The following is a 16971-nucleotide window of genomic DNA, read 5'->3' as shown; positions in this document are numbered from 1 at the left end:
TGACCCAGAGGCGGGATCGAACATGGGACCTCGGTGCCGTGAGGCAGCAGTGCTAACCACTGCCCCACCGTCAGTCTCTATTTCTTGACTATTTTTCTCTGTGCCACAGTCTTGTTTTCCGATTTGTGCCTCCCACCTAAGTTGTCTGTTTCTCAACTTTGTCTTTGTTCCCCAGCTCACTCACATGGTCTTTCTAAACCGCTTAATGTCTCAAATCTTATTCTTTCTGTGACAACCTGTCTTTATTGGTGATACCAATCTATGTAGCTCTGTCCTTCAATGTTTGGTTCTACTCCCCAGATTTTTCTCTCCCTCCCCATTCTCCATCTCTCACTTACCCTCAAGTAATCACCTCTCCGTTATTACTGAGTTTTCAATGCATTTTGAAATGACTCAATTTTAATGTACAAGATACAAATAACGTACTCCACATCAAATGTGTATCTATAATGATTTTACATTTTTCATAATCTTGCATAGAGTTTTTGTAGAACACTGAAAAGAGGCTTCAGTATAGTATATTCATTTAAGTACCTGACTATGGAGGAAATTCTTGAGTTCATCAAATGCTTCCTCATAGTTATTTTTCACAATAATCTGCACCCAGCGAAAACGCAGTTCAGCATTCTTAGCCTTGGATATCTTAGGGTACGTTTCAGCCAACTTTGCAACATTACCTACAGAAAGATTAGCAGGATTCAAATTTTATTACATCCATTATCGTTATATTGCAAATAATGTTTCATCTACAGTATAGTTTTTTTGAAACAATACCTTTTTGCATTATTAAGGGTTCCAAATAATATCACACCACCTTTCAGTATATGCGTACATGTAAGACATTTCACTTCAGTAATTTCCCATGTTTCATACTCTGGAATTCCTGAACCACCCAGATCAGCAAAATCTCAAATCCAAACCTTGGCCTGCAGAGTTAGCAGTCTAACAGCAAGAATGTCACAAATGGCCTGGCCTAAGGTTTGGAGGTGTAAGAGGGCTGGGGCAGGGGTGGTTGTGGAAGGTGGTCCTGTTCCTGAACACAACCTTGTGACTATCAAACCATAAAAAGCAATACACTTTAGATTCAATCCTTGTTCCACTGAGTTAGCAAACTTGAACTGGGGAAATAATAAAAACGCTTGAGCACCCCTTTAAGGGAGGGATGGAAAATAAAAAAGATCAAAGGTTTCCACTCCTAAATGGTAACAAGTAGCCTCATTCAGCAACTACATATCTGTTAAGCTAAGCGATCCAACGATGATAGCTGAATCACCTGCTAACACTCACTATCAGGCGCATGCATAAAGAACGGTCTGAGGGTGTTGGTGACATAGAAATGTGCAGAAAAGGATGGGATTAAAAAAGAGAATTGCACTTACATTGACCTTTATAGTCAAAGTAGTACTGATGCAGGGTGTTAACTTTCGTAATGTCGGAAAATCTGGCAGACAATTTGTGCACAAGGTCCAACCAAAGATCAGTGAGATTAATAACTTTATGGCATTGGTTAAAGGGCAGGACATCAGAAGGCTTCCACGGAGGGTGCCAACAGATATTGTATATCCGCCTGAGAGGGTAGATTGGGTTTCAGCTTAATATGCTGTCCAAAAGATGGCACAATTGACCCTGCAGTCCTCCCTCTGCTATGCTGAAAAGTGGCCCTTGGATATTTTTCACAATCTGCACCCAGTGAATAAATAGTTCAGCTTTTGTTATCGCTGGGTACATTTCAGCTAACTTTGTAATATCTACAAAACCAGATTGCAAATTTTATTGCCGATATTAGAATCAACTTCGATTATGTGCTAATGTATCTGGAATGGGACTTGAATGCACAACCATAACTCTTAGTGCCACCATTGAGCTAAGGCTAAATGTAAAAGTGTATAATCACAGATTATCTGTATCTTTAATCTTTACTATGAATTTGATCATTAGGTTTTGTACCTATACACTGCTGCCATCTTTAAATGTGTGGAATTCTCCCATAGAAATAAATTCTAATTCAATAATTTGAAATCTTTGATAGGTTTTTGCTGGGATGTGGGGCCAAGGTTGGGTGGATGGAGTTAGGATACAGAGTGGCCATGATTGCATTGAATGGTGAAACAGGCTTGAGCGGAAGAAGCTACTCGTGTTCCCAGGAGCTTGAATCATTTTGAACTCAAGGGCCACATGTTTATTTAAATAACATTCAATTTAGGTGCATAGTGTTTAGACTTACTGAAACAAACCTATGAATACACAATTTTAAAAGATTAATTTCCTGAAAGGAAATATTTTTAATGATAAAGGATACCAGTCTAAATGTTGCCAAGTGTGTTTCATGTTTTGCTCGGAGTAATGAAGAAATATTAAACTTTATTACATGATGGATATAATTATGAGCTGTTACCTGGAGGCAAAGGTGATTTTTCCAAGAGTTTATCAAGGAAATACACAATCTGGTAGGTTCTCCATGAAGACATATCGATGGCTTTGATAGCATCCATGCTCAGATCTGCAGCTAGCCACAGAGCTGCCAAGTTTTCTGCAGGTTTCATGAGAGTATCACCAGATGTTAGATCTGGTAGGTAAGGTGGCCATCCAGGTGTGTTCAACCAACCATCAAATTCAAACCCTTAAACAAGAGGAAAATGAGATGATTCAGCAGCTAGTGTACTAGAATGTTTCACTCATATGAAATAGTCCTGGTTTTTGTCTCAACCTTGACTTGTTTGACTCTGCTGCATTCAGTATCACTGGAACACTGTTTTTGACATTCGCAGTTTATTATAATACAGGTACTAGTCCCCTTATCCAGGAACCTTGGGATCAGATTTGTGCAATTTTAATACTTGAAATAAAGTATGGGAAATAATAAAAGGGTTATGTACTTTTGTTTTATTTTACTTTTTCATTTTTTAAAAATTACATCTCGACTGAGGAAGAGTCATCACCAGGAGGAATGCAGGGGTGGTAGCTGCTGAAGAGACACAGGCTGCAGAAGGTGGAGGATTAGGCTCCATTATAGTTATTTTAAACATGTCCTGCAGCTTACGTCAGTCCAAACATGTTGGCCCCTCTTGTATTTTGTCGACCCATGTAATATGCTGCCATCTATTGAAACTCTTCTTGCCCCACATCAACTGTTGCTTATGCAACAGTTATTAAGACACTTTTTCCTGTTCATCCACTGCTCATTTCCTGCATCATAATCACTCTTATTCTTTTCATTCTTATTCATGACCTGTCAATATTTCACTGTCAAGAGTTGGAAGTGAACCAGAATATCATCAATATTCAGATAATCCCCAACAGCTTCTTCATCCAACCACATGGTTTCAGCACATGATAAACCTTTAGCATGGGGCAGCACGGTGGCGGTGGTTAGCACTACTACCTTACGGCACTGAGGACCTGGATTTAATCCCAGCCCCGGGTCACTGTCCGTATGGAGTTTGCACACTGTGCCTGCATGGGTCTCATGCCCACAACCCAAAGATGTGCAGGCTAGGATTGGCCATGCTAAATTGCCCCTTAATTGGACAAAAACAGAATGAGGTACTCTAATTTATAAAAAAAAAACCTTTAGCATATGCTAACAAGTCTTCAACATTTTGCTCCTCGACCCACAACCACTAAAATCAGTTTCATCTCATCTTTCAATTTCATACTCTGCACTGGCCTGGATGAGTGCAGCTCTAACAACACTCAAACTCAACACCATCCAGGACGAAGCAGCTCACTTGATTGATCCCCCTTCCACATTCAATCACTCCACCATAGATGAACAGTGGTAGCAGTGTGTACCATCTACAAGATGCACAGCAGGAACTCACCAACGCTCCTCAGGCAGCGCCTTCCTAACCCACAACCACTATGATCTAGAAGGACAAAAGCAGATAGCTGGGAGCACTATCACCTAGAAGTTCCCCTCCAAGTGCCTCAGCATCCTGACTTGGAAATATATAGCCGTTCCTGCACAGTCACTGGGTCAAAATCCTGAACTCCCTCCCTAACAGCACTGTGTATCTACACCTCGGGAACTGTAGCAATTCAAGAGGGCAGCTCACCACCTCAAGGGCAGTAGGGATAGGCAATAAATGCTGTCCTAGCCAGTGGCGCCCACATCCCGTGAACGAATAAAAAAAATGTGCCATCCATTTATCAAAATATCTTGGGGTATTTTGGCCCAGGTCTTTGCAACACTTCAGAGTGCATCTTTTACACTGAATTATTTTTGAATGCAGCAAGCATTTTGTGCTTTAATCAATCTTGTATCTGGTCTGGAGTGCTGAATGACTTGATCCTTGGGCTGGATCAGGAAAGTCAGTGAATAAACTCCAAAAACATTGTCTCTGATGAGCAGTTCTGCACTGGGCTGTGTAGCACAATTCTCAAGGAGCTAACATAATTTTGCAGCTCCTCCAAAGACTCGCACATAAAGTGGCAGCTCAATAAACTACTCTGCACACCAATTGGCCCAGAGGACAAAAGGCTGCTCTCTCCTTAGAGTGCTGACAGGTGGTGATTTAACCGGAGGTTCACTGCACCTCAGGTGAGGGGCAAGGTTAAGAAGATGGGGCCTTCATGAATAACCTCAGCTGGCACGGAAATTGAACCCACGCTGTTGGCGTCACTCCGCATCATGAACCTAGCCATCCAGCAAACTGAGCTAACCGACCCCCTAGTATAACCAATAGTTAAGCTGAATAGTTCAACTATTTTGAATGGTTTTGAATTAACTTTACTTTTTAATATATTAAAGATCTGACTAGAGTAGCCCAATCTAATTAAAAAATAAAAGATATGTTTCTTAAAGAGTCATTTACAGCAATTTAAAAATTGGGTGTTGGATTGACACAGTTGGATTACTGCAAATTTATTTTGGGTAAACTGATATTCATAGAATCATAGAATTTACAGTTCTGGAGGCCATTCAGCCCATTGAGTCTGCACTGGCCCTTGGAAAGAGCACCCAGGCATCCACCTGATCCTCGTAACCCCACCTAATCTTTTGGACACTAAGGGACAATTTAGCATGGCCATTTCACCTAGCCTGCATATCTTTGGATTGTGGGAGGAAACCAGAGCACCCGGATGAAACACACGCAGGCACAGGGAGAAATGCAAAGTCCACAGAGTCACCAGAGGCCGGAATTGAACCTGGGTCCTGGAGCTGTGAGGCAGCAGTGCTAACCACTGCCACCCACTGCTGTATTCCAAGTTTTAACTATAAAATAATTTTTTGAAGTTTATTTAAAAGTTACATGTTAAAGCACTGCCCAATAATGCAGACTCTATCGCAGCGGCATGTTGTGGTGGTGTTTGGGCAGATGCTTGGCAAAAAATATTTTCAAAAAAGATGCAAATATTGATGACTGTGCCCAACAATACCCCAATAGCTTTAAAAAAAAAATTTTTTAAATAAATAAATTTAGAGTACCCAATTCTTTTTCTCCAATTAAGGGGCTATTTAGCATGGCCAATCCACCTACTCTACACATTTTTTGGGTTGTGGGGTGAGAACCATACAGACATGGGGGGAAATGAGCAAACTCTATACGGAGAGTGGTCCGGGGCCGGGATTGAACCTGGATCCTCGGCGCAGTGTGGCAGCTGTGCTAACCACTGTGTCACCGTGCTGCCCCCATCTTTAAAAATTCTTAACGTATGTTTAATTCCCCTCTACAAAATCTTACTTCCGGTTTTCATGTTTTTGCTAACTTGCCCCCTTATCAATTCCCATGTTCATATTTATAATGGAAACTTTATGTAAACTCACAATTGTGAAATACATGCACCCAATAACGATTGCAGTAAAGCTCCTCAGCTTTACACCTCCCTGCTCTTCCTCCTGCAGAGACACTCCTTTTTTTCCAAATCAAGCAAGGAACCAGCAGGAAGTAGAAAGGTCAATGAGTGAGGATGAATTTGAGCTAATAATCCTGGATCACAGCACCGTTCATCATGTTACACAAGGCAGTCAAAAGCAGTCCAACATTATAAAGAAATTAAGCTACTTAATCAGCTGTTACTAACATCTACCACAGAAATAAAACGCCTGGGCATACAGACGTGGGTTGAGGGCATCTGTGCAAACTGGGATAAAGATGGCTGGGCTTTAAAGAGACTGATTTCTACAAAAAAACATAAATCTCTGTAAATACTTCGTCATGAGCAAAATCTGCATCAACAACAAATTCCCGTGGTCACCAGATGGATTGGTATAAAATTGTAAGCTAACTTACAGAAGTAGAAAACAGTTGCTTCAACTGTATTTTGATCTTACATTAAGCTTTGGGGGTGGCGAGTTAAGTGAAAGATTTTTTTTAACTCCGTGGCCAAGGTGAATACGATGAGGAAGTAGGATACAGTAGCAAACTGTAATTAATAACCGTTCATTGTGGTAGAGCCTATTTCCATTTTATAATTTCTATGCACAATGCTGAATGCATGCAGACTTTGTGAGCAAAAATATAACTTCAGAGCTGAATGTGGAGCCATTATCGTGGCAGATTTCCTTTTTGTAAAACACAATAATTCTCAAAAGCGTGGTTCGCAAGTGTGTTCCAGGTGCAAAATCCAAGTGACATGCAATGTCATGGCCAAGGCCACACGAGAGAACAAGCCAGAACCCTAATCTCCACCATTTGTACAATGTCATAAACCACATCAGTTCCAAACTTGTGTGGCACAAGTCAATATAAGCATGAGCAACAATGCAGTTTTTTTAATAAGCAAAATTTATGTTAGTTAATATGGTTTAATTGATATAATTGCAAAGTATTAGTTTTTTTAGAAAAAGATTGCAAAGATTTTCCAACATCAGAATACTTTAAATTAACGTGTGCTCTTATTTTATTAATGAAAATGTCTAAATTTTAGTTTCTGGCATGAATTAAACATTTCTATATATTTAATTAAAAATTCGCACACGTTAATTGCAGTTAGTAGCAAAACAAGGCAGCAAAATTTATAGTTCCTATTTTATTCTGATGACTTTCTTTTGCAGTGACAAGCTAAAGTGGGTGGAGTCTGCAGATTTGATTGTCCTGCAGACTAAAACATTTGAGAAGCACAATTTTTATGTTACTGATACAGATCACTGCGTCATCTGGAGAAGTATTCTGCAGGTAAATCTTGATGCTCAATGCTGCAGGGTCTGATGCAAATCTTCAATGCAAATGTAAATGGAATGTTGGAACCTACTCAGAATTTTTAATATTTAATACACCCCATAAATGGATAATTGTAATTGCAATGAGTCATTTATTTATTTGTAATAGGCAAGGAGAACAAATACATATTTTAAGTAATTTCCTCCATATCAGATGATTAATGTATTAAGGAGTTATCAATTATGAAATGACAAGATGTCAAGTGGAGCTTGCGATGTCAAATCGGACATTATCAGAATCCCTTACATGCACCATAAACATATTCATTACATGCTTGTAAATCCATATGAGGGTCAGGTTGGTCTCTGAAATTTAACAAGACCATGCAACAATATCTATGAAAACCATAACTAACCACCATAAGTCATTGACCCATTAGTAACAACAGGAGGATTAAATCTAAATAAGTATACATTCAATAAATGTTGCATTACCTGGCCGTTTTTCAATATCCTTTTCCTTTAGTTCTGGGAAATAATTTAAATAAAAATTCAAGGTATCCTCTGCTACAATACTTTGAAACTTGAATTTCTCCACATAGGCCTGCATCCAAACAAGAGTGCATTAAGATTACAAGAGTTTGTTCAAATGAAAACAAATGCCAAAAAGGGAATACTGAGCAGGTAGGGACACCACCACCCCACAAGTTGCCCTCCAAGCTACCCACCATTCTGACTTTGGAACATTATCGCCATTCCTTCACTGTTGTTGGCCAAAATCATGCAACTCCCGATCAGTACTGTGGGTGGCACATGTGCACTTGCTCATGGCTGTTCACTGGCATCTTCTCAAGGGCAACTGAGGTTAGGCAATAAATGCCTGCCTGGCTAGCGATGCACATATCCCATGAAAGAAATAGGATTTGTTTTCAATGAGAAAGTAGCAAAGCACTCAAACGTGGGACAAATATGCGAACTCTACAGTGAAGTGTTAGGGCAGCACGGTAGCAGAAGTGGTTAGCACAGTTGCTTCACAGCTCCAGGGTCCCAGGTTCAATTCTCAGCATGGGTCACGGTCTGTCAGGAGTCTGCACGTTCTCCCAGTGTGTGCGTGGGTTTCCTCAGGGTATTCCGGTTTCCTCCCACAGTCCAAAGATGTGCAGGTTAGGTGGATTGGCCATTCTAAATTGCCCTTAGTGTTCAAAAAGGTTAGGTGGGGTTACTGGGTTATGGGGATAAAGGGGATAGGGTGATGCGGGGTTTAATTGGGGTGCTCATTCCAAGGGCCGGTGCAGACTCAATGGGCCGAATGGCCTCCTTTGCACTGTAAATTCTATGATCTATGATCATGTTATTGTTTACACCATGTGCTTCCCTCATCTGGCAGAATGTACATCCTCTGGTATCTTTTGCATGATATTTCTTAGTCCATTGGAAACCTACTTGCCAGGGAATTTAATCCGCAATACACCGATTTTAACTCTGGTCACCACAGGCAAGTTATTTGTCAGGGTGTATTTGGCTTGGGAAATATCTTAAGTATGTTCATCAATGAATGTCTTTCCAGGTTTGGATAAGTTTCTACACATTAATCATAGGAACAAGAAACTCTGCAAGCAGTATTGAGGTGAATGACTAGCTAATCTGTGGTGCTGTTTGAGGGACAAATGTCAGTCAGAACACCGGGAAAATTCTGTGCTCTTCTTTGAATAGTACTTTATGATTTTTAATGCCCACCTAAATCACTAAACTCGACAGAAAACTTGATTTAATGTTTCACGAAAGGGGCAGCACCTGTAACAATGCGACCGTTCTCTCGGACTTTGCCTCATTAAGTGTTCAATTACCAAACTGCCACTGCAAATCATAATCTTCTGACTCAAAAGAGCAGAACTGAGTTAATCTGATAGTTTAATCTAACTTCCAATTAGCTAGAAAACTGACCTTCAAATAGGATTGTCATTGGGTGCAAAACCTTCGGGAAATATGTGCTGCAACTTCAATGTTTCTCAAGAAAAGGACACCTCAAAGCTCAATTTGCAATTAGCAGGGGGATTGCCAGAAGGAAATTAAATGAAGAAATTCAAGGGAGAAAGTCAAAACCTTAAGAGGAGTGGTTTACATTTAAATTTTGAATATCGATTTTCAATACCGTCATTAAAATCAGCCTAGTTACTCAGCGATGAAGAGCAGAAAAATTTTATTTTCCATTCGGTCTTGGATTACGAAAGTCACTGGCAAAGCCAGCATTTATTGCCCATCCTGAATGGTCCTGTGACTTGCTAATTTTTTGATTGCAAACCTGTTAATGAATAACGTTCATCTTGTCCATCAGGGTGGGTTGTAGAAAGGAAGGTTACTTGCTTCTAATCAGAAAATTTATAATTTCAAAAGGTGTTTTATAAATCAGGGGAAAGCCACTGGGCTCCTCAAAAAAAAAATTACCCCCCCCAACCCCATTCCGCAGCTTGAACCAGGTACAAATAGGATGTCAACATTTCTTACGTAGGTTGAAATGAAATCAAATTTCCTAAACTGGTGTCATTTCCATGCTATTTTTTTGAAAAATAATTGGTGTTTAATTAACCATCATGGGCGAAATTCTCCGGAAACAGCACGATGTCCGCCGAATGGCACTCAAAACGGCGCAAATCAGTCGGGCATCGCGCCGCCCCAAAGGTGCGGAATGCTCCGCATCTTTGGGGGCCGAGCCCCAAGCTTAAGGGGCTAGGTCGGCGCCGGACGACTTTCCACCCCGCCAGTTGGCGGAAAAGGCCTTTGGTGCCCCGGCAGCTGGCGCGGAAATGACATCTCCGGGCGGCGCATGCGCGGGAGCGTTAGCGGCCGCTGACGGCATTCCCACGCATGCGCATTTGAGAGAGTCTCTTCCACCTCCGCCATGGTGGAGACCGTGGCGAAGGCGGAAGGGAAAGAGTGCCCCCACAGCACAGGCCCTCCCGCGGATCGGTGGGCCCCGATCGCGGGCCAGGCCACCGTGGGAACACCCCCCGGGGCCAGATCGCCCCGCCCCCCCCCCCCCAAAGACCCCGGAGCCCGCCCGCGCCGCCCTGTCCCGCCGGTAAGGTAGGTGGTTTAATCTACGCCGGCGGGAAAGGCATTTTAGCGCCGGGACTTCGGCCCGCCAACTGGCGCGATTCCCGCCCCCGCCGAATATCCGGTGCCGGAGACTTCGGCAACCAGCGGGGGCGGGATTCACGCCAGCCCCCGGCGATTCTCCGACCCGGTGGGGGTGCGGAGAATCTCGCCCCATATTCTGACAAATAATCAAAGCCTTTTCTTGAAAGGAATAACATAACGAAGAAAGCACATTTATATGTTAACAGTTTAAGGTCAATTGATAAGCAAAGACTGCATCTTTGCTTGGTCACCAGACTTTCACTACGCTACTGAACTGTTCAATTATCATACTTCAACTATTTGTTTCTCTAAATAAATCTACATGTGAATACATACAATTAGATAAGCCCTTTATCAGACATGTCTGATATCATCCTTAACGCGCTGTGAAATACGGTGGGATCCTACAGATTAACCGATAAATCTGCACAAGAGAGAATAGTTTCTCCTCTAGCACAATATTTTCCATATGCTAAAACACATGGTTACATTTCAGATAACTAGATTTAGTTACATCAAACTTGCCTTCCCCAGACAGATTGTGTATGCATTATTGCCTGGTACATAAAATATTAGTTTAAAGGCATTATCGCTATTCAACTAAATTTATTAAAAGGTTGGTGGAAATCACAGAGCATAGTATTGCTTGCTTTGTCCTGAAATCAATCAAATTAAGGTAAGTCGTTGGTGGGGTTTAGAAAACATTCATTCATTTGACAAACTTCATTCAACAATTGAAGTAACTTTTTATTCTCCTCTGTTCCAGTTATCAATTTGGAAGGGCACATCAGGTGACGTAAAGCAGCATGCTCCCAGTTCACTGGACCAATACTGTAGCTCGGATGGAGATGTCCTCAGGGAACTCCATGGGCCATTACAAATAGCCATGTATAAATTACATTAAAGCCTCCATCTCAGGTTTAGTAATATCAATTCAGTTAACAAAATGTCAGGACCTTATTTTTGCATTGAAGGGGAGAGTGGAAGTTAGAACTGTGTAAGTTGCTGTTACTGCACATCAGTCAGTTTTAACTAGCCAGTTATATATGTTAAAGCATAAATTACATTCTAAGCAGTATTTGTTGTTCCTCATTTGAGGGCATTGCTCAAGGGTTGGTCTCAAATTTACCAAGTTATCATTGCATTAGCTGGGAATTTCTGTATTATCAGATATTGCAGGTATAAAGTCACACTCTACTTTGTGGCAAGCAGGGGAGCTTGCATAGGAGTGGTTTTAAGCACAGGGCACAAGCCAAATATCTAGGTGAAAGCCTCAAAGACAAAACAGAAAATGTGGACTTGTCGATGGAGGCTACCACTTTTAGTGAAAGTAGAGAAACATATTTGAGAGCAAGTCAGCATTTTAAGACTTTATAGCTGGACTCAAAAGGCAAAAGCAACCTGAATTAAGCTCGAGAAGGAGTGGGCATCACAAAATAAATGGCATTTTAGAGCATTGCTGTAACTTCATGGGCAGCACGTTAGCATAGTGGTTAGCACAGTTGCTCTAAGGGTCCCAGGTTCGATTCCCGGCTTGGGTCACTGTCTGCAGAGTCTGCACGTTCTTCCAGTGTCTGCGTGGGTTTCCTCCGGGTGCTCCGGTTTCCTCCCACAGTCCAAAGATGTACAGGTTAGGTGGATTAGCCACGCTAAATTGCCCTTAAGTGTCCAAAAGATGGGGTGGGGTTACTGGGTTACGGGAATTGGGTGGAGGTATGGGCTTGGGTGGGGTGCTCTTTCCAGGGGCCTGTGCAGACTCGATGGGCCGAATGGCCTCCTTCTGCACTGTAAATTCTATGACAATTCATGTCGGATTCCCTTAAAATTTGCCTAAAATGGACCAGGCAAGTGATTAATCAGTTCATCATGAAAGCAAAACAACACGTTACTGATAGTAAAGGGTTCTTACCCGCAGGAAAGCATCAAATTTCTCCTGATCACCCACAAGGTGAGCTAAATATGACACAAAGCAGTAACCCTTCTCATAGGGAGTTTCATTATACGTTTCATCAGGATCAATACCTATATAAAAAAAATTCCAATTAAAGGAAAATAAATTTTCCGAATAATCTAACAATAATGAATTGGCTATGCTACGTCATTTCAATGAGTGATCTTGCTTCATTTAATTTTATAACCTCTCCCTGCAATGCATCAATCCCTCTTGCAGCCCCTCGCTGCTTGAAAGTCTCCAGCACTTCTCAATTTTTCAAAAGCATCTCTCAGCCCCTTTCCAATCCCCATTTTATATCTCCTTTTCAACAAAATGGATGTGAAGTAAGTTCTGATTACCCACAGTTTACCAAATGGTTAATTGTTTAGCATTTGGAAAAAGTTTCCATATAACACATTAATCATCTTAATATCTTTCATCTCGGTGGTGCCTTTATCAAAACAAAACTTGAGAATACACATTTACGTTTCACATTAAGTATTTAAAAGCAATTTTACAAATCCTTCTGTAGAAAAACAGCCAAAGAATTCCACGATGTATCAAGTACAAGGTGAACAGCGATAACGGGGTGGCACAGTGGCTAGCACTGCTGCCTCACGACACCGGGACCCAGTTTTGATTCTGGACCTGGGAGGACTGTGTGTGGAGTTTGCATGTTTTCCCATGTCTGTGTGGGTTTCCTCCGACAATCCAAAGATGTGCAGGTTGGGTGGATTGGCCATGAACAATGCGTGGAGTCATGGGTTAGGGCAGGGGAGTGGGCCTAGGTAGAGTGCTCATTCAGAGGGTCGGTGCAGATTCGATGGGCCAAATTGCCTCCATCTGCACTGTAGATATTTGATGGACTCGGGAGGTACATTTTGGCAGCAGAAAACAAGAGACTAGCCAGGAGCGTGACAGGCAACTACATTTTTTATAATATAAATTTAGGGTACCCAATTCATTTTTTTCAATTAAGGGCAATTTAGCGTGGCCGATCCATCTACCCTGCACATCTTTGGGTTGCGGGGGCAAAACCCACGTAAACATGGGGAGAATGTACAAACTCCACACGGACAGTGACCCAGAGCTGGGATCGAACCTGGAACCTCGGGGCCGTGAGGCAGCAGTGCTAACCACTGTGCCACCATGCTGCCCCCAGGCAACTAAATTACATAATAGTGCAAGATTCTATAATCAAGGATACAGACAGCCTTTTTTGTATACAATATTAGAAGCTCTGAATGAAATACCGTTTCCCTAGTACGAGGGTTAAGGACACACAAAGTGTGTCAGGTGCAAGGAATGATAAATTGTGACAGACAACTAGCAGGGTGGGCATTGGATTAAGTTCTAGATCAAGGGATGGCTAGCTGAAAGGAAAGCCTTTTCCTGAATCAAAATTACATCCGCATTCCTGTGGAGGATGTAAGTAGAGCAGGAGAGAAGAGTTATGTTAATATACTTGGGTGGGGCGGGAGAGGGGAACTGGAGTTAATAAAGCAGTTGAAATTGAAACTGAAATTAATTAAAAAAAATTTGAGGAAGGGAAATAGGCTATAACAGCGAGAAATAAACCAGTCTGGTCTAATCAGCGCAACAACCATAGAAAACACAATTCTAGGCAAAACAGTACTTGTTAGATAGGAATACAAATAGCAAAGGGTCTGCAATCCTTAATTTCTGTTCACTTAGTAGAAATATTCATTTAAATGGATTGAATTGTACTTACTAATGGTAAAAAAAAGTATACAAGATGAGACTCACTAATTAAGAGTCTTGAAACTAACCTCGTGTCAAGATTTATTCAAATTGAATTAAAATCAGGTTGAACAGATCTTGTGTCCAAGCACTCACCTGCTTCAATTTTGACCTTCAATTTGTTGAGTGGATGGTCCTCCCCTGTGTTATCCATGTGTTGACGAAGCAGGGCTCTTCCTGTCGCAGCCTCGAGACAAGTATATGCTGCACCTGAGAAATAAACATTACAAGTAAAATGTACTTGTAATTGATGTAAGCAAGGGAGCAGCTGAGCTTTCGTGAGCTGTGGCGCTACTCATCCTTTAATCCTTTTTTTATAATGATGTACAACCCATAATTATTTTATCCTGTATGTATGATCTGTGCTATATTCCTGGAAGATCCTGGCTGAATTTTGGTAATGGGGAACCAAGTCAAGAAAATCCTTGTTTGATCGAGTGGGCCGGAGGCAGCTGGCGTGGGACCAAGCTCGCAGTGGCGGTTTTGCTGGGGTGCAGGTCTACGCTTCGGAGATGACATTGGCATTGAGTCGATGGCTGCCATTTAATGAAATTGTGACAACAGTCTCAGCTCCTTGGCACAGGTTATTGATGCTCGCTCACATTGATGAATTGTAAGATATCCTATAGAGAATGGATGAAGCAGAGAAGAGAATCCTGTCAGTCCATAGGGCAATGTCCTTGGTGGATGCTCACCTTCAGCCCTTGAAAGTCCTGCCGCATGGTACGCCAAACCTCCTAGTTGATTCAGGGAGATGGGCCGGAGAAGGAAATTCCGTGCACCCGACCTCCCAAGGGAAGCTGGGATGAACTCCCGGCCGAATCGGAGAACTGGCTGCTATGCTTTCACAATCTCAATTTGAAGGTTGGGCATTTCTAATTCAATGGAGTACTGTATCCGGTCTTCGAGGCCTGGTCGAGGATCCTGACCACTGGTCTTCTGTCACTTTGTCTTCAATGTTTATCGAGAAGCATTGGAGGCAGCCGAGCATGATAGGCCCTCACATCTGCCAGGGCCAGGGCCTAGTTTCCTCATTACCGGGGCTCCGGGCAACGACATGGCGGAGATACAGGGGCTTTGGTGAAACTCTAGATGAAGCCTGGATGTTGCTCTATGATCCTGTCATGGTGGCTTTGGCTGTTACAAGCTCCGTGGATAGTTGTATTATCCTGCAGTAGGGCAGCATGGTGGTACAGTGGTTAGTACTGCTGCCTCCCGACACTAAGGACCCACGTTCGATCCCGGCCTCAGGTCACTGTCCTTGTGGAGCTTGCACATTCTCCCAGAGTTTGCCTGGGTCTCACCCCTATAACTCAAAAGGATGTTCAGGGTAGGTGGATTGGCCATGCTAAATTGTCCCTTAATTGGGTGCACTAAATTTAAAACAAATATTATCCTGCAGCTCATCACTAATCCCGAACTTTGATGCCTTGTGATTATGTGTGAGATTTTGGGTTATTGCCTTTTATCCTGGTACGGGTGTATGATATAGGAGCACAGGGGTGTTTGTCGACGGTTATCCTTTAATATCGTGAAAATCGTGCTGAGTTGGTTGTATGACACGAGGGTTATGCAGTATTTATGTAGTTTTTTTTAAACTGTGCTAGAATCTTTCCTTTTACACTGTGGGAGCACACTTTTTAGGTAATCTTCACTTTATTTGTAGACAAGGTGAGTAGCGTCACAGCAGGGAGGTGGTTGGTATGGTCTTGTAAGTCCTCATTTTGAGTGAGGAAGCACCCCCGTTAGAATTATTATTGTTGTGTCTTTCTTTTGTACTTTTGATCTGATGGAATCCTTGCTCGTCTCCTGATAGATCCTCTATCCTGGAGAAGATTGGGTGCCTTTTTTGTCTGTAGTTTTCGCATCTGGTAGAGTTGGAGTAGGAGGAAATATGTATTGGTGCACACCTGAACAAAGTAGTTAATCCTTGGATGTCTAGCTTTTCTTAGGTTGGTCTTCTATATTTACTTGGCTGCACAGGTAGTGATCTCTTGACTGCGAGTAGTTGACTGCAGTAGTAGCTATGTTTACCTGGGTCAGGTGGAGGGTATGTTGTGTTGTGGAGTAGGTCACCCTCCCTGGAGATGTCCCCTTTTGGGGGCTCCTGGACTTCTCCCCATCAAGATTTGGTCCCCCTTTGGAAGCAATCTGCAGGGCCTGAGCGTGAGTCTGAGTGCTTCGGTTCAGCATTTTTGTAGAGTTTTTCATGTTTTGGATGGAATAGGGTGCCCTCCTTCAAGTGGCCTTCTTTAGGGACTTCCAGGCTGTCCTCCTTCTTGAGGTGGTGGCTTCCTTGGGGAGGCAATGTCCTGTTTGTAATGAGGTTATGCTGTTCTGTCCCTGGTATCCTTTTGCAAAAATGTACATTGCTAGACCTTATCTGACATCTATTATCTAATCCTGGTATTCCCTCTCTTTATTTGGGTAAGAGAGGCACTGATACAGGCTCTGATTTTTTATATTTAATTCTGGGGGATCTCCCAACCTGTTGGGGGAAAGGAGTGTTGCATCACTTCTCAAGACACCCCCGTTGATGGTGGTCTTGATGATTCCTCGTCGATGGGGTTTCCTCGCAGGAAAATGGTTTTAAGATTTCCGGTGTTGGCGGGGCCGGTAATGGTGCCTCTGATTTGGCAGGACAGGAGCGAGGTCTGTTGTGTAAACAGTCTTGGCATGGTTTAAGTATCCTTGGTTTACTGGCTCCTGTATATAAAGAATGTACACTACCAAGTCACAACCCATAGCATCCTGTTGTCTCCCTTTTCCTGGGGCATCCTTTCATTACTTGGAAGTCTTGAGATTGAGTTAGGTTTTACCTTGTGGGAGGGTGTGTACCATAGGGTCATATGTTTATGGCTTTATCTTGGTATCCTGAGATCCGCTGCTCTTTTTAGTATCCTTGTGTTTTCTGTATGGAGACACCAACCACGATGATTGCTATGTTTGATAAGCTATGAATATTTGCTGATCGTTGTATTTATGTGGAATAATGATCACTCTGTGGTTATGTGTAAAATAGCCTCTTAGAATTAAT

At 42.3% G+C, this 16971-nt stretch overlaps 1 protein-coding gene across 2 annotated transcripts in view; it reads right to left on the bottom strand.

Annotated features, from left to right (window-relative positions):
* rnpep (arginyl aminopeptidase (aminopeptidase B)) overlaps positions 1-16971 on the bottom strand; it is a 46884-nt gene that overhangs the window by 2283 nt on the left and 27630 nt on the right. For both annotated transcript variants that reach the window (XM_072480361.1, XM_072480362.1), the window contains 5 exons: positions 14031-14144; positions 12150-12262; positions 7598-7706; positions 2396-2620; positions 535-677 (listed from right to left, as the gene is read on the bottom strand). In XM_072480361.1, coding sequence (XP_072336462.1) covers positions 535-677; positions 2396-2620; positions 7598-7706; positions 12150-12262; positions 14031-14144 — 704 coding nt within the window. The remainder of the gene's footprint in view (positions 1-534; positions 678-2395; positions 2621-7597; positions 7707-12149; positions 12263-14030; positions 14145-16971) is intronic.

Source organism: Scyliorhinus torazame, chromosome 17, assembly GCF_047496885.1.
Source record: "Scyliorhinus torazame isolate Kashiwa2021f chromosome 17, sScyTor2.1, whole genome shotgun sequence".
Taxonomy (NCBI): domain Eukaryota; kingdom Metazoa; phylum Chordata; class Chondrichthyes; order Carcharhiniformes; family Scyliorhinidae; genus Scyliorhinus; species Scyliorhinus torazame.
The sequence above is the reverse complement of the archived record's forward strand: the minus strand, read 5'-3'. Positions and strand labels throughout refer to the sequence as shown.